We start from the raw sequence: 23400 nt of genomic DNA, 5'->3' as shown, positions 1-23400 counted from the left end.
ACAGCTGTTCAAAAGGGTAATGGCATATCTATGTGTACTGACATAGATGTCCAAGATGCACTTCTAAGTATAATGTGTACAATATATCACAATTTATCTAAAAATTAAGGGAAGCCTGGCTGGCTCAGTTGGTAGAGCATGTGACTCTTGATCTTAGGGTCATGAGATGGAGGTCCATGCTGGGTGTAGAGATTACTAAAAAAATAACCTAAAAAAAAAAAAAAAAGGAAAGAAATGCCATAAGAAAAGGAATTTAGCTTTGTTCACACTTATATTTCCAGGCCTAGAACAGGACCTAGCACATCGTACATATTCGATAAATATTTTTTTTAATGTTTATTTTTGAGAGAGACAGAGAAAGAGAGAGAGAGACAGACAGACAGACAGAGGATGAGTGGGGGAGGGGCAGAGAGAGCGGGAGACACAGAATCCGAAGCAGGTTCCAGGCTCTGAGTGGTTAGCACAGAGCCCAATGCAGGGCTTGAACTCATGAACCACGAGATCATGACCTGAGCTGAAGTCAGATGCTTAACTGACTGAGCGACCCAGGCGCGCCTCGATAAATATTTCTTGAATGAATGTACTGTATGGAAAAAGATCTAGAAGAACAAATATTAAACTGAAAATAGTTTCTTAGAGGAGGGACTAGAGGTAGGGGCGGTTGACGAGGGAGATTTTTATCTGTATTATTTAAATTTTTTTTTACAAGGGGAATATCTTCACGTATTATATGTGTCATTAAACAATATAAAAAGATGCTTGCAGTTTGTTGGAGGTAGGCAGATGGAGGTGCAGTGACATTTGTGGCCCTGGCCCTCTTCCCTTCGCCATACTTCTGAATTCTTAGGAGTCTTTTCTCTGCTTGAATATATAGTCCTCTGTAATTCTAAATTTTTTTTTTCAACATTTTTATTTATTTTTGGGACAGAGAGAGACAGAGCATGAACGGGGGAGGGGCAGAGAGAGAGGGAGACACAGAATCGGAAACAGGCTCCGAGCCATCAGCCCAGAGCCTGACGCGGGGCTCGAACTCACGGACCGCGAGATCGTGACCTGGCCGAAGTCAGACGCTTAACCGACTGCGCCACCCAGGCGCCCCACTCCTCTGTAATTCTAACCTGACTTCTGTTGTATGTGACTTATGTGTGTTCATTTTGTCTCTCCCAGTCTGTCACTCCTGCAGGGCTGGGGCCACTTTTCCATGACCTTCGGTTCAGCCAGACTGTTGGAAACAAGATGACTTTCTGAACTGTTCATGAATACCTGCTGTACAGCCATGCTTATCACCAGGCTGGCAGTCAGCAGCCAGACTGAGTAAGGATGATTTCAGGGGAGCCAGGACCCCCTTGCTTGTCGGCAGGCTCGTCGGCTGGGGAGTACTTATTATTATCCTCGTTTTTCAGAGGAGGAAGTGGACTCAGAAAGTGAAATAAGCTGTCTGGGTCACGGTTAGAAGTAACAGAGCTAGGATTTCAAAGTAGGCTTACTGGCTCCAGAACCCATGCTCTTAACTACCGTGCTGTAGTTCTCCAAACGGTAAGGCCTTTGTATAAAAATGTCATCAAAACAGATAAACCAGAAATAGAGTGGTGTGGTATTCTACCTGGTTGTAGCAGTGAAATTTTAAAGTTGTGAACATTTCTTCTGCGTGAAAACAGCCATTCAATCCAATCAGTCAGTTGATGCTGGGTCTCATGCAGCTAGGAAAAAAAAAAAAAAAAAACAAACAAAACTCAAAAAACAAAACTTGTTCCTTCTTGGGAGAAATTCTTTGCAGAATTTGAGCCTTGTGTTCCTTGCTTTGTATTTATACCAAATATGCAGCTTGGATTTTCCAAGTCTGTCGCGGGTTCAATGAACAATTTCACTGATACGTGTTTGTTGAATTGTATGTTTCTTTTCATGTATTTGTTCAACAGAGATCATCTGTTAAACATAAGACATAAAATAGGGCACCTGGGTGGCTCAGTCAGTTAAGCGTCCGAGTTCAGCTCAGGTCGTGATCTCATAGTTTGTTGAGTTCCATTCCCACATTGGGCTCTCTGCTGTCAGTACAGAGCCCACTTCAGATCTTCTGTCTCTCTGTCTCTCTCTCTCTCTGCCCCTTCCCCTCTCATATTCTTTCTCTCTCTCTAAAAAAAAAAAAAATAAATAAATAAAATAAAGCAATTTTATTTTAACACTTTCATCAAACTTTGTAAAGATTTTTTTCTTATATTTATTTTGAAAGAGAGAGTGAGGGAGGGCCAGAGAAAGAGGAAGAGAGAATCCCAAGCAGGCTCCTCACTGTTAGTGTGGAGCCAGACGTGGGGCTCGAACTCGGGAACTGAGATCGTGCCCTGAGCAGAAACCAAGAGTCAGATGCTTAATTGACTGAGCCACCCAGGCGCCCCTTCATCAAACTTTTAATATGAAGTCATCAACTGAAATAACCTATTGGATCATGAGATTCAGTTTTTGTTTTGGATTATATAATCTGAGGACTTGTTTAATCATTTGTTCAAAAACTATTTATTGAAAGGTCACTATGTGTCAGAAGCCATGGGGAGCAAAATAGATGTAGTCTCTGTGCATGTGTGGTAGGAAGTCTAGTTGGGAAACTTCACATGAAATAAATAGTCATACAAACAACTACATAATTTTAAGTGGTTATGAAAGCTATGAAGGGCGAGTATAGAGTGCTCTGTGAAAGTGTAGTTGGTAAACTGATTTAATATAGTGGGGGCCATGGAAGCCATCCCAACCACTGACATTTAAGCTGAGACCTGACCAATAATAAAGTGAAAAATGGGCCAGTCAGAAAAAGTAACAAGTGCAAAGGCTGGAGGCAGGAAGAGTTTGCTGAGAAACTGAAACACATGTGGGTAGAGCTTAGTGAAAGGGAAGAATGCTGGGAGGAACCTCACAGGAAAGGATGTCCGAAGGAACCCCAAGAAAAATATCCCTAGAAAAATCCTGCATAGTAAAACAGTACAGAAAAAAACATTAATGCCTTAGGTTTACAATGTTCCCACATCTGTTGCCTCACTAGGAGTGAATCCTCACTAGAAGCCCATGAGGCAGGGAGAGCAAGCAGAATTATGATTATTTCTATCACTAAGCATTAAAGCTCAGTCAGGGACAAAGTTAGGCAGCCTTTGGTTCTATGTTTCAGACCATAGAGGCAAAGTCTGTGGGTTCTCTGGGAAGCCGGAAGGGAGCGTGTGGAAAGAAGCAGAAGTGACCCACGGCTGTGCTGTGTGACTGTCTGAAGCAAGCGGGCTGTGAACGAAATGTAATAGTTACATACTTCTTGTTTGCCGCGCTATACCTAGCCTTCTAGGCATGTGTCTCTGTGTCATAATTTGAGCCTAGGCTGGGGATTTCTGACTTGAACCTTAAAAAGTAGGTGGAATACGAAGGGCTAATCAAAACAAGAAACTACAACCCCCAGCAGGTCTCGGGGCTCGGTCTCCTCCGGGATCCTTTTTTTTTTTTCCGCCAGGGCTGGGGGCGACCAATGACCGTTAGCAATTTGAATAGACCAATAATATCATGAAACCGTTTAGGTTGCGGAGGGGTGGTAAAGTCACCCAATCGCATGGAAGAGGGGGGAAACACCTTAGCCAATCCAAAGGCGTGGGGGCGGGGCCGGAGATGGGGGCGGAGAAAGAAGTTTGCTGACTAAGATGGCGACAGAGGCGCAGAGTGAAGGGGAGGCGCCAGCCAGGGATTCCCGCCGGAGGTGAGCCCAGTTCTTGGTCCAGCTTCCTTGGAAACGAGGCCGTGGGCTGGTCGTACTGACGCTTTTCCTTTGGGTCATGGTGACCCAGCGGGGCCACGCTTTGTTGTTTCCTGCCACCGCGTTTCTCACCTTCACGCCTGCGGTCTGGCTCAGGAGCTGGGATCCAGCCTGGCCTCCGCTTGGTCCCGTTGATGCCCTCCGGAGGTCTGTCCGCAGCGTTGGCTGCAGACCCACCGGTTGGTGGTGGCAGCTCTGCTTGCTTTTGCGCTGAACTTCCTTGGTGAGGAAACTCAAGCCCAGAGCTGTTAAGCGAATTCCCTAACGTCACACAGTGCCGGGAGAGAGCTCTGTCAGTATCGCAGTGTATGTGTTAAAGTCGGAGCGAGGGTTGGAGTGCCAGAAATGGGTTTGAGTTCTTGTGCCAATTAAATAAAAATTTTCGTTGTGCTTTAGAATACTTAACATGAGGGCTACCCTCTTAGCAAATAAATAAATAAATAAATAAATAAATAAATAAATAAATAAATAAAATTAAAGTAAATGTTTATTTCTGAGGGTGGGAAAGGGCAGAGAGAGAGGGGGACAGAGGATCCCAAGCGACCCCACACTGACCGAGAGCCCTGCGTAGGGGCCCCAACTCACTAACCCTGAGATCATGACCGAAGCTGAAGTCAGCCGCTGAACCGACTGAGCCATCCACGCGCGAACCCTCTTAGCAAAATTTTCAGTGTATGAGATAATATTGTTGACGATAGGTACAATGTTGTACAGCATATCTCAAGAGCTTATTCATCTTTAAGTTTTTTATTTTTGACAGAGAGAGAGAGAGAGAGAGAGAGAGAGAGACAGAGCATGAGCGGGGAGGGGCAAAGAGAGAGGGAGACACAGAAATCAGAAGCAGGTTCCAGGCTCCAAGCTGTCAGCACAGAGCCTGACTCGGGCTCGAACTCACGAACTGTGAGATCATGACCTGAGCCGAAGTCGGATGCTCAGCTGACTGAGCCACCCAGGCGCCCCAAGAGCTTACTCATCTTGCTTAACTGGAACTTTATGCCTGTTAATTAGTAACTTCCCATTGCCCCTCTCCCAGTCCCGGCAACCACCATTCTACTCTTCCGTTCTATGAAATTGACTATTTTAGTACCTCATATATAGAAGTGGAATCATTTGTCTTCCAGTAACTGGCTTATAAGGTTCATCCATGTTGTCACCTATTGCAGAATTTTCTTCTTTCTAAAAGCTGAGTAATATTCCATTCTGTGTATATACCACATTTTGCTATTCCATTCATCTGTCCATGGACATTTAACTTGTTCCATACCTTAGTGATTGTTAATTGTGCCTCAGTGAACGTGAGAGTGCCAGTAATTCTTTGAGATCCTGATTTCAATACTTTTGGATAAATACAAGCGGGATTGCTGGATCATATATGAAATACTCAGCCAATTTTTAAACCTCTCTCAGCTTCAGTGTCTTTATTTATAAATGGGCACAATGGTGTCTACTCCAGAGAATGTCAGTATTAAATTAGACAGTCCTTTTAAAGTTCTTAGACCTGGGGCATCTGGGTGGCTCAGTTGGTTAAGCATCCAACTTCAGCTCAGGTCATGATCTCACAGTTGGAGAGTTTGAGCCCCGTGTAGGGCTCTATGTTGACAGCTCAGAGCCTGGAGCCTGCTTCAGATTACGTGTCTTCCTCTCTCTCTGCCCCTCCTGCACTCACACTCTGTTTCTCTCTCTCTCTCAAAAATAAATAAACATTAAGAAAAAAAAAAAAAGTGCTTAGTACTGAGCCTAGCAGGTAATAACCATTCATTATGTGATAGATTTTCTTTTTCCTGGTAGAACTAAAGAACAGATCTGCAGTTTAAGAAATCATAATTTCTACAGGCACACCAAAAGATAGCTTTTCCCAGAAAGAATTTCCAGGTGGTCTTGCCACAGCCTTGAGACCTTAGTTGTCTCAACTGGTCAACTGATTACTTATATATTAGAATTTAGTAGAGTGAGATTATTCTCATTGCCTCAGTGTAAAGTGTAAACACTTTGGTGTCTCTTGGTGCCATTTGTATTGAGTAAGAGATTCCAAGTCTTGGGAAGTTGGGTTTATGAATGGGCACTGGACTCCTTCCCTAGCTGAGATAGACATGGTTGAGTGTGTTAATATCTTACAGGGAAGAGTTTTTCACTCTTGGAGGTGTCTATAAATGGTTGATCATTGGTGCCTGGACACTGTAGAGGGGATTGGTAAATTTGACGAACTCATCTCTCATCCTGCTTTAAAATCTTGAATTGTGATGAAAACCTGAAGACAAAATACTAGTCTATAGCAGGAGTAGTTTGAATTCCTTTAAAGGATGTTGCCAATTGAATTTAAGTTTTAAGTGCCAGGTTTAGTTATATGATCAGCAGGTATTTACAGAATTTTATTTAATTTGAAACTTTTATCAATTTCCTATTATAAAAGAAAATTCAGGTTTCTGTAAGGCTTTTTGAGGGCAGGACACATGTTTATTTTTATTACATATTCCCGGTGCTTAGCTTTGCATAGGTGGTCAATAATGAATGAATAATAGTCTTTTTTTTTTAAGTTTATTTTGAGAGAGAGTATGTGTGTGTGTGCTTGTGTGGGGGAGAGGCAGAGAGAGAGGGAGAGAAAGAATTCCAAGTAGGCTCCATGCTGTCAGCTCAGAGCCTGATGCGGGGCTTGATCTTAGGAACTGAGATCATGACCTGAGCCGAAGTTGGATGCTCAAGTGACTGAGCCACCCAGGGTCCCCTACCTTCAAGTTACTCTTAAGTGAACAATTCTAAAGGGGAATCCACAAATAGAAGCTATCCACTCTACCAATAGCAATATAAAAATATTTAAGACTTTCAAAGGCCAAAGAGAGAAAAGCTAAAGCAGGAAAATCTGTAGCCATTTCTCCTACATAATTGGCAGTAGGGAAATACAGTTCAGTACCTTTTTTTTTTTTTTTTTTTTGAGAGAGAGAGAGAGAGAGAGAGGGCACAAGTGAGAGAGGGACAGAGAGAGAATCCCAGGAGGGGCAGAGGGAGAGAGAGACAGAGAAAGGGGGAAGAGAGAGAGTGAGGGAGAGAGAGAGAGAGAGAGTGAGAAGTGAGGCTCACCTGAAGCAGAGCACAAGCTCACCCGATGCAGGGTTCAAGCTTGTCCGATGTGGGACTTGAACTCATGAACCGTGAGATCATGACCTGAGCCGAAGTTAGATGCTTGACAACTGAGCCACATAGGCGCCCAGTTCAGTACTTTTTGAATTAAACAGACATATAATAAAAGTGCTATTATTAGATGAAGAGGGGAAATTGATAACAAAGAGTCACAAGCTTTTTAACCCCAAAATTCACGGGGAAAAAGAAACCTGCTGTGAACCTAGAAAAGCAAATGGGAACATCCAGGGTTGGAGGGAAGCATAACAAGCCATGGTAGTGATAACATTTGTCATAAGTTGGTGACAGTTAATATGCCAGCAGTGTCCAAGTTTTGGGGCCCAAGCCTGTTTCTAGAATTTAGCAACAGCAGGAAGCTTAGGAAACAACTACTTACTGGATGCTTGCATTCCATTTTGGAATTGTTTTTGGAGGATAAGGAAAGTCCTATAGAAGGGGAAAGGGTCCTGTATTCTGCTAATTTAAATACACCATAGAGAGTGGAATATTGGTTACTCAACACATAATTTCCTGAAGACTTTTTGTTATATTGTTCTTCCTTTGATAAGACAGCAGTGTGGCCCTTAAGAAAAGTGATAGATGGAAAAAAAAAAAAGTGAAAAATGGAACCTTTACTGATCTTTGGAAGACTTGCCTCTTCTCACATGCACAAGTGGGAAAACATGATTTAAACACCTGAATCCAGTTTTGTATTTGTGCTGTCAAATCATATCCGAAGGGGGGCACCTGGGTGGCTCAGTTGGCTGAGTGTGGGACTTTGGCTCAGGTCGTGATCTCACGGTTCATGAGTTTGAGCCCTGTGACAGGCTCTGTCCCCCTCTCTTTCTTCCCCTCCCCCGCTTGTATTTTCTCTCTCTCTCCCTCTCTCTCTCTTTCAAAAATAAATAAACATTAAAAAATATTCTATGTGAAGGGTAATGAGGAATAGATTCTTCAATTTTAGTATATGTGCTGCCAAAGCAGGCACAGGAATAGATTCTTCAGTGATTTTTCTTTTTTTCATTTTTAAAGTCTATTTATTTATTTATTTAGAGAGAGCACAAGTGAGCAGGAGGACAGGGAGAGAGGGAGAGAGAGAGAATCCCAAATGGGCTTCACACTGTCAGCACAGAGCCTGACTTGGGGCTTGACCCCATGAATTGTGAGATCATGATGTGCTCTGAGATCAAGAGTTGGACACTTAACTGACTGAGCCATGCAGACCTGCTTCAATGGTCTTTCTTGAATCTGAATCATTTCATTTTATATTTTTATCAATTACCTGGCTTAGAGGGTTTGATCATTATATTTATAGACAAGGCCAGTCTTGTGGAAGGAGAGGGGAAGAAGGAATAGAATTTTAAAATAATCCACATAAAAGTGGCTTACTTTTCTTTGCTTCTGACCTTTTGTAGAGTTTGTGAGATTAACGAATGTTAAAGCTGGAGGTTGCTGGTTGGTTATGTGGAAGGTCATCAGAGAGTGGCAGTCTGTTTTTGTTATTGTGAGTTCAGACACTATTTTATCCATTAGGTGGGTTTGAGGAGACTGACTCCATTCAGGCTCACAAGAAGCCAATTGCTAAATGCAAATTTGGTAATTTGCACAAAGAATATACAAGTTATGTACACCAGTTTGCCTTATTTTATCTTTGGGAGGGATACACTACAGTTGATTATATTAATGCTTATTATTATTATTTTTTAACAGCAGTGATCTCATTTCCTTCTTGAAGATACCCTCTGGTTACCTTGTATGAATTCTCTTAACTACACTGTTATTAATCATTTTTTAGGATGGGTTTTTTTCTAGAAATGCCAGAGCCCATCTATTTTGTGCTGATGGTTTGCTAGTTTTACCTGATAGATCAGTTGAGGTTCAACTAGGACACAGAAACTATACAGTAATTTGAGCAAAAAGTGTTTAACATAAAGAATTGTTAACTATAGTGGGATTGGAGTTAACAAGGATTGGCTAGTAAGTAAAAGAGATCTCTAAAGATTATATAAATAGTAGATATCAGAATCAGCTTATATATATTGAATCATCATGTTGTACACTTTAAACATCTTGCAATTTTATATGCCATTTATACCTTGATTAAAAAAAAAAAAAAGAATCCACTATAATCCTTAGGGCTGAGATAGAACGTACAAGAAAGAGGTCCACGCTTTGTTTAAGGCATGGCTATGGCTCACATTGAATGGCAGAAAAGTTGCTGTGGTGGAACTTGTTGGAAATTCACCTTATAGAACCTGCTAGAAATCCACGCTTTAGGGTACTGGGGAAAGCTGTTCCTAGGGAACTACTGGCTTATGGGTGCTGCTCAGTGCCATAGACTGCAGGAGGCTGTCACTGGAGAAGCCGCCTATGCTGTGGGATCTGGGTACTGGAGAAGCTGTGCATGGTGCAGGAGCTTTCCTAGTGGAGTGCCCTGGGGCCAGGGAAAGGGAAAGGCTCCTCCTCCTGCAGTGTCACCCCTGTGTTCTTTATGAACTCTCACTGTCATGCCAGCTGGAGAAGAAAATACATAAACTTTAAGTAAACAAATTTATTTTGAGAGAGAGCTTATGAGTGGGGAGAGGCAGAGAGAGAGGGAAAGTGAGAGAATCCCAAGCAGGCTCCACACTGGGGCGGGGGGGGGGGGGTGTCAAACCACGAACCCTGAGATCATAACCGGAGTGGAAACCAGGAGTTGGATACTTAACCAACTGAGCCATCCAGGTGCCTGGAGAAGGAAATATATTTAAGGGCTCCAGCTCCATTTTTGCAGAGTAGGCAACCGTGGGTGAGAGGCATGAAATCAATAACTGGCACATGTGGATAATCCTCTCACTCTAGTTCTTTGCCTCCCTTGCTGTAGCACTTCCTAAGACTTCTATGGAAGAGTATGAGATACTGGGTAGGATCTGAAAGAATGAGGAGGGACAGAAACACATCAGAGAAGACAAGAGAGTGATGGGTGGTTAAATTTGCACTGACACACTTATTTGCATGTAAACTTGTAAAAGTCTATATGCTTTCTAGATGGAATCACTGTTTCCTGGAATAAAGAACCTAGAGCAAGACTGTTAAATTATATTTATCTATTTTTTTTTTAAAGTTTATGTATTTATTTTGATATAGAACCAGCAGGGAAGGGGCAGAGAGAGAGCAGGGCAGAGGATCCAAAGTGGGCTCTGTGCTGACAACAGAGAACCTCATGCGGGGCTTGAACTCACAAACTGTGAGCTTATGACCTGAGCTGAGGTTGGACGCTCAATGGATGGAGCCACCTAAGCCCCCCAAGACTGTTAAATTATATTTAACCTGATAACTATTGCTTATCTGTATTTTATTTTTTTGAGGCATGCTGATGTGTAAAGTGTTAGTATTACCTTACTGATCTTTGCAGTTTCAAACTTGCAGAGATCCCAGAGGGTGTGTTGTTTATTGATACTGTTCTCTCAGTTAAAGCAGTTTGTGTCTTTGAGCAAGTTACTTTGGTATTTCCCTATCTTTAAATGGGGTTTCCAGTAGGTAGTTATACGAGGTTTTAGAAATTGTTGTTTGTAATGATCTTGAAATATATGTAATTTTAAAAGAGTTAATTGCATTTCTGCCAGGGTCTAATGTATAATAATTTTTTTTTGGCCTTGTTCTAGGTCTGGGTATTGCACATGAATCTTTTGAACAAGTGTAGTTTTTAGTTATACTTATTAGAGTAATACCCTTTTATCCTGAATTTAGATTTAATATCAGCATCAGTTATTTGGCATAACACAGCATTAAGCTTGAAAGTTTTGTTATTTTTTTTTTTAAATGAACCTTTGAATAATGTGGGACAATGAAAATCACCGAAATGAGCTGAGCTGAAGAACCAAAGGCTGCATGCTGTGTGCTGTGATTGGTGCATTTGGCTGAACAGAAGTTCACATTGTAAGAAAACCCAAGACTGGCTTATTAAAAAGCCAAGAAGCATTGGAAAAATGGTACAGAAAGGAGAAGCACAAGTGATAAGATAAAAATTAAAAAGAAAATATGGAGAAGAGAGGGTAACTTCCTAGTAGAGGCTGCCAGCCACAGCCATAAGGCAGGCTTTAGAGGCAGTGGTGATAATGAGCCCAGCAAGAGGTGATCTAGGAGAAGAGAGATTTCCCAAGGAAGAAGTAGGGAGGCGGAATACCAAAATGACCAAAGAGGGGCTGGGATTTATACTAGGGGCTGACTTTTTTTTTTTTAATTAAAAAAAAATGTTTATTTATTCTTGAGAAGGATAGAGACAGAATGTGAGTGGGTTAGGGGCAGAGAGAGACACACACACAGAATCTGAAGCAGGCTCCAGGTTCCGAATGGTCAGCACAATAGCTTGACGCGGGGCTCGAACTCATGAGCTGTGAGATCATGACCTGAGCCGAAGTTGGGCGCCCAACTGACTGAGCCACCCAGGCGCCCCTAGGGGGTGACATTTTTAGCATTTATATTTATTAGGATTCTTTCAGTTATATGTGACAGAAACTTAAACTAGCTTAAGCAAAGAGATGCTATCGATTGGCTTAAGAAAATGAAAAGTCCAAGGGGTAGATCGAGCATGGCTTAGTCTGTATTGAAATTCTCAAATCTCAGTGTCATGAGGCATCTGCTTCTTGCTTTCTTAGATCTGGTTTCCTTCCTTTTTTTCCTGCTTTTTGAAAAGGCAAGTTCTTTACAAAAGATGCAGTAAAGGACCACCAGCAGCTTCAGTCTCACATTCCACAGGTTTAGCAATCTTAGCATCTAGCATGACTCTGGAATTAAATCTTTTCCTGGTTTGACTCTGTGGGCCTTTGTCTGAATCAATGAGGAGGATAGAATGTTTCCATTGGTTAAGCCTGGGTCCTGAGCTCACACTTGCTGCCCAGGGAGTAGGGTCGATATTGGTGGCAAACCACATACATTGAAAGATGGGGAGAGCTTATTGCCCAAAGGAGAGTAGGGGTGCTCTTACCAGAGGAAGGGGGAAATAGATGTCGGGTATGCAAAAAACAGATGTCCACTACACTATTTCATTAACCCCTCTGTATACTCCCCTCTATTTAACGTTATGTTTTGAAAAGGGCTTGCCATAAGTATGTGGAGAACATATTTTATGTTTCTTTTCTTTTCTTTTTTCTTTTCTTTTCTTTTCTTTTTTAAATTTATTTTGAGAGAGACCGAGACAGTGTGAGTGGGAGAGGGGCAGAGAGAGAGAGAGAGAGAGAGAGAGAGAGGGAGAGGGAGAGAGAGAGGGAGAATCCCAAGCAGGTTCTGCGCTGCCAGAGCAGAGCCGGATGAGGGGCTTGAACTCATGAAACTGGGATCATGATCCGAGCCGATACTGAGAGTTGGATGCTTAACCGACTGAGGCACCCAGGTGCCCCACATTTTATGTTTCTTAAAAAACCAACCAAACCAACAAGCCCCTTATTTAAGTACTACTTATTTCTTTTTTCCACTGTCCAAACCCTATTCATCTTTAAGATCTACCTCAAATCTCATCTCTTGTATAAGAGTGAGAGTTTCTCTCCTACCTTCTTTTTTTTTTAATGTTTATTTTTGAGAGAGAGAGAGTATGAGAATGAGCGGGGGAGGGGCAGAGAAAGAGGGGGACAGAGGATCTGAAGAGGTTCTACACTGACAGCAGAAGGCCTGATGCAAGGCTCAAACTCATGAGCCGTGAGATCATGACCTGAGCTGAAGTTGGACGCTTAACTGACCGAGCCACCTAGGCGCCTCTCTCCTACTGCTGAATTTGTACATCTTTTATTGTTTGTACCATGGATTGGGCAGTTAATGATCTTGTATTATCTTTTGTGTTATGGTCTTTAGTTATACTTAAAATTTCGTAGGAAAGCTATCATTCTTTTTTGTAATCAAGTGTAAAACTGTAGTAATATAGTGGGGAAAATGATTTTGTCAGATGTTCACAAGTTTTGCGATCTACCTTATAAGTAATTATTCAAATATGGAGTGCATTAATGATAGTACATTTTATAACGGGAAATGTGTTAGTGTGAAATTCATAACTATAACACTATAAAGCCATAACTTTTAAGATGATCATATGAAAACATAATAATAGTATCAGTTACTAGATTAAAAAAAGGTGATTTGTCAGGTTGAACTATTACATGAAAGCTGGACACCAGAATGAAACGGAACCATAGAAAAATTTAGTCACCCCCTACTGAATTTAGTTGTGCTGAAGTAATAACACTTTGGCTTTTGAAAAATTAATACATAATTAAAATATTGCTTGTATACACAAATACGGAGATGAGATGTTTCGTTTAAAGACATATGGATCAGTTTCAAATAAATGTAGTCAAGTTTGAGCTTTATTTCTCTTGTTTACTGACCAGAGTTTATTATGTAGCATAAAACTAATTTCTTGGGACTCAGTAAGATTACAAAAATGCAATAATAATCTGAGCCAATCTATGACAAATAAACTTCCCCCAGTTTAACAGAAAATGTCCAACATATCACATAAAGCTATATCCACTTCAGAAATGTAACATTATATGATTGTGTTTTTATTTTTTTGTTCTTTTCATTTTTTCCCATAGAAAATTAAAATAGTTTGGTTGATCTTTGTCTAAGTCTCTGAAATGTGTTATTATAAATAAGTAAAACATTATTTGACAGTTTTAAGATAATATGTCATCTGATTAGACAGATTATCTGATTAGAGATAAAGCCCTCTTTATCTCCTCTTTGGGTAGGGGAGAACCTTATTAATTTAGAAACTAACCTAAAGAGTGATATTGGGATTATATAATGAGAAAGTTCTTCACTTATTTTCATGTTGAACACAATTACAAAAATAAAACCAAGTAAGTAATATTAATGACGCTAAAGAATAACTCACCAAATAATAGGAAACAGAATTGGGGGAGAAACCAAGAAAGTATACAGTGATACAATTTAGTAATATTATACTTGGCATTATCATCAATGACTTTCTTTTATAGTTTGATTGGAGATTGCTATATGCACTAGAAGTTGTACTTTGAAGTATGGCTAGCTTTTGTATACTTAAGTCTATTTATCATTTTTAAGGTTTTTTTGCATTTTAGAATCCCCACAGTCCTTCCCTTGGTTGCAGTAATAGTTTCTTCACTCAGGTGTCAAGGCTTACTTTATTAATATTTTTTCTTTTGGTAAGGTCATTTTGTGGCAGCTATCCTTGTGACCAGGCTCTTGTAATCAAAGTCCACCAGTGTGAAACATGCCTACATCATGTGTTAACAGTTTTCATTGAAGATTTATTTTTTTATTTTTATTTTTTAAATGTTTATGGGGAGGGGCAGAGAGAGAGGGGGACAGAGGATCTGAAACAGGCTCCACACTGTTAGCGCAGAGCCCATGTAGGGCTTGAACTCGTGAACTGTGAGATTATGACCTGAGCCGAAGTTGGACACTTAACCAACTGAGCCACCCTGGTGCCCCTTTATTGAAAATTTAAATACAGGGTATGTATATTAAGATTGTATAGGGGATAAAGCCTAAATTTTATTAAAATGTAAGTATTTTAACTGACAACATAGATTCTTTTTGGGTGTTGAGAAATAAAAGTGTTGAAAAGACATTAGAATATTTAAACTTTCAAAAAGTATTTTTCAAAATACTTAAAAATTTTTTCGAAAGTATTACATACTTGATGCACCATAAAATCCCATATATTAGAATGCCATCTTTTCAGCATTCCATCTTCTCAACACTTGGTGTCATTCAGACGGAGTGGGAAGGTATGTGTTTTCCCAAAGTGGAGGTTGCTTAAGACGTACTACTGTGAAAAAGTCTCATAATCGCTTGCAATGCAAAGAATTTTTAGCAGTTGCCCAAAGAGCTCTTTAAAATAACGTATATATGCAAATACAATCAAACAAAAATTGTTTACAACCTAATTTTCAAAGTCATCTCTAGGTGCTCCTGTGCTTAATTATACCTGCAATTGGCTACTTGTATTTTTGAAAATAGAGGTAGTGGGGGGAAAAAATAAAAGCTGAGTGAATTTTAAACTTCTGGAGGCCAGCAAATTACCTTAGTGTCTTGTCCCTATACCTTATGATTTAAAATTACAAAGCACTCAGTAGATCATGGTTAGTTTGATTTTAAATGACACATGAGTGACTATGATTTCACCTTCTTATGCTAGTTGAAGAGACTTATGATTAGGTTTGTAGAATATTGACTAAGGTAATAGAAGCTCTTTTTAAAGATATGAATGTCACATGTCAGAGCAAAAGCACTTGCTGTCTCTTGGATAGGATCACTCTGGACTTTGGAACAAATAGATTTAGAAGTAGTCTTTGGAACCTAATCTGATCATACATAGAAGTACTTTGTGTTTTAGTTGCCTGAGGCTCATGTCTTTTAAAGTCTGTTGGAAAAGAGAGTCTCCTGAAGTTTGGACTATACTTTTCTGAGTGGTAAACAGATTTTAGGTAATGATAAGAGAGACACTGTATTGTCAGCAAAACATCTTTTAGAACTTTCTCCAAATAAGGAATTTTGATGTAATTTTTCTAATTCAAATAAACTTTCTTATTGTATACTTGCCTGACGGAGAAAAATTAAGAGAGGTGGCAGCAGCAGAATTAATACCAATTCTTGTGACACCCAAAAAGGATACAAATTGGCAAGTAAATACATGTTAATAAATTTGTGTTACTGATACTTTGAGGAAGTATAATTAGCCCTCTTGACTGAGGACATTGGGTTGTCATTCTATAGGGCAAAATCTTAGGTCAGATTTCCAAAAATGTTAAGGTTAAGGTAAGCAATCAGGAATTCTTTAGTTTCTTAAAAAACAATTTTTTTTAATGTTTGTTTATTTTTTGAGGTGGGGGGCAGAGATAGAGGGAGAGAAAGAATCTGAAGTAGGCTCCCACTGTCAGCACAGAGCCGGATGCGGGGCTCCAGCCCACAAACCATGAGATCACGACCTGAGCCAAAATCAGATGCTTAACCCGCTGAGCCACCCAGACGCTCCAGGAATTCTTTAATTTCTAAATAATTTATTTCAGGTTAAGTTGCTCTAGTACTTTGAAATTAGTTTATGTTGAGATCAAATGTAGAGGACAAATATACTTTTGCAGACTTTTGGAGTCTAAATTAGAGATAAGAGGTCCTAATTACAAAACCTTGGACATCTACTCTAAGGGTGGACTTTAGGATATAAATGTTTCTTGTCTAAGAAATTGGATATTATTTGCTGAAACCTTGTAGTACTACTTGTCAACTTTGAACTGTTTTTGTTATGTAAAAATGCTGCCAGCTTGGGCACATGGGGTTTGTTTTATCCTTTCTCTATATATACAACTTTTCATGATACCAGTTTAAATTTATATGCAGAAAAAGGAAGAATAGCCTCTCGTTTAATACTTCTGTGTATTCCTATCTAACAGCTCTCCCAGAAAGTGACACATTGAAAGCCATATTTCAGAGCCAGACAGTTGAAAAAGTAGTCAGAGAGTGCCTACTTCTCTTAGGGTGGTAAGTCAGATTTAGACAACTTTAAATATAGCTCATATTTTGATAGATGTTGCCAAGGTTGTGGTTCTTGGAGAACAAATCAAGTTAAGCAATTCACTAGGGAGGAAACATTTAGTTTTTGTGGGTATGCAGTTTTGGTAGCAGTCAGCCAAAAGATACATCTGCAGGATACATATTTTTCCCCCCACTGTCTTGAATTTTGCAGATTCATGGGTTCAACATGCCTCAAAAGCACTTGCATTTCATTATTCTGTAATTGATTTTTCAGCTGTGGATTCTGTTTCTAGTTCTTTCACTAAGCAGATTACCTTACATGTAGACTTCCATCTAGTGGTAAGAGTAATCATAGCAGACAATAAGTAGGTTATACAAATTTTTCTTTCTTTCTTTCTTTCTTTCTTTCTTTCTTTCTTTCTTTCTTTCTTTCTTTCTTTCTTTCTTTCTTTCTTTCTTATTTTTAATAATTTATTTTTAAATTTATATCCAAGTTCGTTAACATATAGTGCAACAATGATTTCAGAAGTAGATTCCTTAATGTCCCTTACCCATTTAGCCCGTCCCCCTTCCCACAACCCCTCCAGCAACCCTCTGTTTGTTCTGCATATTTAAGAGTTTTTTATGTTTTGTTCCCCTCCCTGTTTTTATATTATTCGTCCTTCCCTTCCCTTATGTTCGTTTTGTATTTTAAAGTCCTCATATGAGTAAAGTCATATGCTGTTTGTCTTTCTCTGATTAATTTCATTTGGCGTAATACCCTCTAGTTCCATCCATGTAGTTGCAAATAGCAAGATTTCATTCTTTTTGATTGCCAAGTAATACTCCATTGTATATATATACCACATCTTCTTTATCCATTCATCCATCAGTGGACATTTGGGCTCTTTCCATACTTCGGTTATTGTTGATAGCACTGCTATAAACATTGGGGTGCATGTGCCTCTTTGAAACAGCACACCTGTATCCCTTGGATCAATACCTGGTAGTGCAATTGGTGGTCATAGGGTAGTTCTATATTTTTAATTTTTTGAGGAACCTCCATACTGTTTTCCAGAGTGGCTGCACCAGCTTGCATTCCCACCAACAATGCAAGAGATCCTATTTCTCTGCATCCTCGCCGCCATCTGTTGTCGCCTGGGTTGTTAATGTTAGCCATTCTGACAGGTTTGAAGTGGCGTCTCATTGTGGTTTTGATTTGTAGTTCCCGATGATGAGTGATGTTGAGCATTTTTTCTTTTTTTTTCTTTCTTTTTTTAATGTTTATTTATTTTTGAGAAAGAGAGAGAGCGAGAGAGAGCGTGAGAGGCGGAGGGGTAGAGAGAGAAGGAGACACAAAATCCGACGCAGGCTCCAGGCTCTGAGCTGTCAGCACAGAGCCTGAGGGGCTCGAACTCCCAGAGTGCAAGATCATGACCTGAAGCTGAAGTCAGAGGCTTAACTGACTGAGCTACCCAGGCGCCCCTTGAGCATTTTTTCATGTGTCGATTGGCCGTCTGGATGTCTTCTTTGGAGAAGTGTCTATTCATGTTTTTTGCCCATTTCTTCACTGGATTATTTGTTTTTTGGGTGTTGAATTTGATAAGTTCTTTATAGATTTTGGATACTAATCCTTTATCTGATACGTCGTTTGCAAATATCTTCTCCCATTCTGTTGGTTGCCTTTTAGTTTTGCTGCTTGTTTCCTTTGCTGTGTAGAAGCTTTTTATTTTGATGAGGTCCCAATAGTTCATGTTTGCTTTTGATTCCCTTGCCTCTGGAGATGTGTTGAGTAAGAAGTTGCTGCCGCCAAGATCAAAGAGGTTTTTGCCTGCTTTCTCCTCGAGGATTTTGATGGCTTCCTGTCTTACATTTAGGTCTTTCATCCATTTTGAGTTTATTTTTGTGTATGCTGTAAGAAAGTGGTCCAGGTTCATTTTTCTGCATGTTGCTGTCCAGTTTTCCCAGCACCATTTGCTGAAGAGCCTGTCTTTATTCCATTGGATATTCATTCCTGCTTTGTTAAAGATTAATTGGCCATATGTTTGTGGGTCCATTTCTGGGTTCTCTATTCTGTTTCATTGATCTGAGTGTCTCTTTTTGTGCCGTTTTTCTTTTTTTTTTAAATGTAAGCTCTATGTCTAAGGTGGGGCTTGAACTCACGACCCTGAGATCAAGAGTCACATACATTCTCTACCAATTGAGCCAGCCAGATGCCCCCAAAGTTTCCTTTTTAATAGACCCTGCCTCTTATTCTTCTTTGGGATAGTTACCTAATGTATGCATTTAAATACTGGAGTCCTAACTATCTCTGTATGCCTACTGCCTAACTACTAATTCTCCTGGTTCTGTTCATGTATCAAAAACTCCTGTGATGAGGAAGTTAACCTTTACTATTCACTTTGACTTTCTATGATATTAACATCAAGTTGTAGCAAGATTTAGGTCAAATCTGCTTGGTTTCTTAAGATTTATCTTGGAAGGGAGCGCCTGGGTGGCTCAGTCGGTTAAGCGTCTGACTTCAGCTCAGGTCACGATCTCACGGTCTGTGAGTTCGAGCCCCGCGTCGGGCTCTGGGCTGATGGCCCAGAGCCTGGAGCCTGGTTCCGATTCTGTGTCTCCCTCTCTCTCTGCTCCTCCCCTGTTCATGCTCTGTCTCTCTCTGTCTCAAAAATAAATAAACGTTAAAAAAAAAATTAAAAAAAAAAAGATTTATCTTGGAAGATGTGGTTCTACATACAAGAATGTAGAATAATATGATTAGTATTTTCCTATTGCCCAGCTTCAGTAAACCTTAACATTAGCTATAAGTCATTCAAATGAAGCTCCTTTTTCCCATAGCTCCATGATTTATCACAAGAATAGTGCTAGCACCCTGGAAATTCCCCTCAACTCCCCTTTTTGCCTCCTTTTCTTAATTACTGCTCCTCAAAGGTAGCCAGTTTCCTGAATTTTATGGTAAATATATCTTTGCTTCTCTTTACAATTTTACCACTTAAGTAAGTATTGCTAAATAATATAGTTTTGTCTGTTCTCAAAATTTGATGTAAATGGTCTTGCATACTAAGTAGTCTGTGTGTGTGTGTGTATGTGTGGTATGAGAGACTTCTTTTGCTCATCATTACATGTGAGATTCATTCATGATGGTGCATGTGACTGGAGTTTGCTCATTTTCATTGCTGTAAAATATACCATTATATATGCCACAATTTAAGGAATCATTCTGGATATTTTGGCTGTTTAGAAATTAATGTTTCTACTAATGATTTTGGTGCACACGTGGCTGCATACATTAGACATGTTTTAGAATTGTTGGGGTCACAGGATACACTTTTGTTCAACTTTAGTAGATAAGACCAAACAGTTTTCCAAAATGCTTATACCAATTTATAGCCTCACTATCAGTATAAAAGAGTTACTGTCAGTTTGTCTAAGCTTTGGTATTGTCATTCTTTTTAATTTTAGTCATTCTGTTGGATAATAGTATGTCATTCTTTTAAAATTTGCATTTCCTTGATATTTAATGATATTGAACAGTTTTTTTCTTTATGAATATATGGGCCATTTGGCTAATTTTTTAATGAGATTTTATTGAAATTTCATGCCTGTTTTTCTATTGGGTTTGTTTCTTCTTTTTTTTTAAGAGAAAGAAAAAGAGTGTGTGTGGAAGAGAGGGGCAGAGGGAGAGAGAGAGAGAGAGAAACTCTTAATCAGGCTCCACGCTCAGTATGGAGCCTGACATGGGCTTGATCCCATGACCCTGGGATCATGGCCTGAGCCAAAATCAAGAGTTGGATGCTCAAACAACCGAGCCACCCAGGTACCTTTATGGTTAATATATGTATATTTTAAGATTATTTATTTATTTTGAGAGACAGAAACAGCATGAGTAGGGATGGGGCAAAGAGAGAGGGAGACCGAGAATCTCAATCAGGCTCTGTGCTCGAACTCATGAAACTGTGAAATTATGACCTGAGCGGAAACCAAGTCAGATGCTTAACCGACTGAACCACCCAGGCGCCCCCTTGTGGTTAATATTTTTAATGCGGTATTTAAAAACTATTTAAAAAATTTCCTCAGCTTCAGTTCAAGAATGTATTCTTCTATATTACCTTCTAGTAGGTTTATGGTTCTGCTATTCACCTTTAGATCTGCCACTCACCTGCAATTGATGATCTTTGTGTATATTGTGTGATAGAGGTCAATTTTCACTTTTTCCTCCTGTAGATAGCCAAGTGTCCCACACCATTTAGTCAAAAGGTCATTGATTCCCCACTGATTTGCAGTGCCACCTTTACCCTGAATCCAGTAAAGAAAGGAAGCAATAAAGATAAGAGCAGAAATTAATGAAATAAACAGCAAATACGTGATAGAGGGATTCAGCAAAATCAAAAGCCGTAACCTTGACAAAACGAATAATAAACCTCTAATAAGATTCATAAATTAAAAGAGAAAACATAAATTATCAATATCAGGAACAAAGAGAAGGACATCATTATGTAACTTTGTAGTTCTTAAGAGGAACCATTAAAAAATACCTAAAAGGAGGGGGTGCCTGGGTGACTCAGTTGATTAAGTGTCCGACTCTTGATTTTGGCTCAGGTCATGACTCATGGTTGGTGACTTTGAGCCCTGCCTTGGGCTCTGTGTTGATAACGTGGAGGGTGCTTGGGATTCTCTCTCTCCCCCTCTCTCTGCCTCTTTCCTGCTTGCACACATGCATGCTCTCTCTTTTTCGCTCTCAAAATAAATAAATAAACATTTAAAAAAATAATAAAAAATAAGGAATCTTTAAAAAAAAGTACCTAAGAGGATATTATAAGCAAGTTTATGCCAATAAAGCTTGAAAATTTATGTGAAATAGACAAAGTCCTAGAAATGTCCAGCTTAACCAAAATTAATGTAAGAAGAAATAGAAAATTTGAATAGTTCTGTAACATAAATTAAATTGAATATATAATTAAAAACCTCACAAAGAAAGCTCTAGGTTTAGATGGCTTCATCAGCCAATTTGATCAAATATTTAAAGAAGCAATAACATCAATCTCACATAAATTTTTTCAGAAAATAGAAAAATAAGACATATTCCCCAACTAATTTTATATGGAAACACAATCTTTTTTTTTATGTTTATTTATTTATTTTGAGAGAGAGAGAGAGAGAAAGAGAGAGAGAGAATCCTAAGCAGGCTCCACACTGTCAGTGAAGAGTCTGATGTGGGGCTCCATCTCACAAACTGTGAGATCATGACCTGAGCTGAAATCAAGAGTTGGATGCCTAACTGACTGAGCTTCCCAGGTGCCCCAGGCCAGCACAACCTTTATATAAAACCTAATGAAGACAATACAGTAGTCCCATTCTGTCCATGGGGGATATGTTCCAAGACCCCCCAGTGGATGGCTGAAGCTATGGATAGTACTGAACCCCACATATACTTTTTTCCTATATGTACATAGCTATGATAATGTTTAATGTATAAATTAGACATATTAAGAGATTAATAACAAAAACTAGATACAATAGGGCAATAAATAACAATCAAATAGAACAATTATACTATAATAAAAATTATGTGCGTGTAGTCTTTCTCTCAGAGTATCTTTTGTGCTGTACTCACCCTACTTGTGATGATGTGAGATGAAAATATGCCTGTGCAGTGAGACGTGAGGTGAGTGATGTAGGCATTGTGGTAGTTGTTAGACTACTGTTGACCTTCTGATGATAGGTCAGAGGAAGATTATCTGTGGACCCCAGAAAGTGAAACTGTGGACGGGTGGTGGCACCACTGCACAGGTATCACCTGCATTTTGACCGTCTGTGTTTGGCCACTTTTATGAGGGACCTCCACTAGTGCCTATTTTCACTAACTGAAAGCAATCCAAAGAGGATTTCCATTTTTATGAAAAAAGACAAAGAAGTGAAAATAGTATTCAGCGTTTATTTTCCATTGAGCCATTATAGAGGCGGCTCAGAGCCTGATCAACGAGACTGGCCCCACCAAGCTCCTTCCCACTGCACTTAGCATCTCAGTAGCAAGCTGCCATAACTCTGAACTGTGTCTGTGAGGATCTGTGAGTTATAGGTCCTAAGGGATCTTAAAAGACTAAGAGGGGTTATTTTGGGGGTCAAGATGCAAAAAAAAATTTCCGTATGAGTTAATGGTGACTGCTTCTTCACTTTATGCCATTTTGGCTTAATGAAAGATTTCATAGGAACTCTATACTTTTGGAAAGCAATTCCATGACTTTCTCACTTATGAATGAATGTGGAGAAATCTAAATATTAGCAAACCAAATTCAACAATATATAAAAATGATATATCATAACAATATTACATTTATTCTAGAGATGCACAATTGGCTTAACATTAATCAATGTCATTCACCACATCAACAAAATAAGGGAGAAAAGTCATATTAATAGATGCACAAAAATTGATAAAATTAAGCACTGACTCATGATAATAAATAAATAAATAAATAAATAAATAAATAACCAACCCTTAGCAAACTAGGAATAAAAGATAATGCCTAAATCTGATAGTTTTTGCCAAAATGATGGATGGGGAAAGGTACCATTCTTCAATTTGCTTTACCCTTGTGATATTTATTTATTTATTTATTTAAAAAATTGTTTTTAACGTTTATTTATTATTGAGAGACAGAGAGACACAGAGCGTGAGCAGGGGAGGGGTAGAGATCAGGGGAGACATAGAATCTGAAGTAGGCTCCAGGCTCTGAGCTGTCAGCACAGAGCCTGATGCGGGGCTCGAACTCAAAAACTGTGAGATCATGACCTGAGCTGAAGTCAGTCGCTTAACCAACTGAGCCACCCCGGCGCCCCATATTTATTTATTTATTTATTTATTTTTAAAATGTTTTATTTATTTTTGAAAGAGAGAGAGAGAGCGAGCACGAGCGAGGGAGGGGCAGAGAGAGAGACAGAGACACAGAATCCGAAATAGGCTCCAGGCTCTGAGCTGTCAACACAGAGCCCGATGTGGGGCTCAAACCCATGAACTATGAGATCATGAC

The 23400-nt window shown here is 39.5% G+C and overlaps 1 protein-coding gene across 1 annotated transcript in view; it reads left to right on the top strand.

The window, feature by feature from the left end:
• The first annotated feature begins 3619 nt into the window (after positions 1-3619).
• ARHGAP19 (Rho GTPase activating protein 19) overlaps positions 3620-23400 on the top strand; it is a 67503-nt gene continuing 47722 nt past the window's right edge. The window contains exon 1 of the mRNA XM_043597130.1: positions 3620-3724. Within this exon, the coding sequence (XP_043453065.1) occupies positions 3669-3724 (56 nt within the window). The 5' untranslated portion in view covers positions 3620-3668. The remainder of the gene's footprint in view (positions 3725-23400) is intronic.

Source organism: Prionailurus bengalensis, chromosome D2, assembly GCF_016509475.1.
Source record: "Prionailurus bengalensis isolate Pbe53 chromosome D2, Fcat_Pben_1.1_paternal_pri, whole genome shotgun sequence".
In the NCBI taxonomy this organism is placed as follows: Eukaryota; Metazoa; Chordata; class Mammalia; order Carnivora; family Felidae; genus Prionailurus; species Prionailurus bengalensis.
The sequence above is the reverse complement of the archived record's forward strand: the minus strand, read 5'-3'. Positions and strand labels throughout refer to the sequence as shown.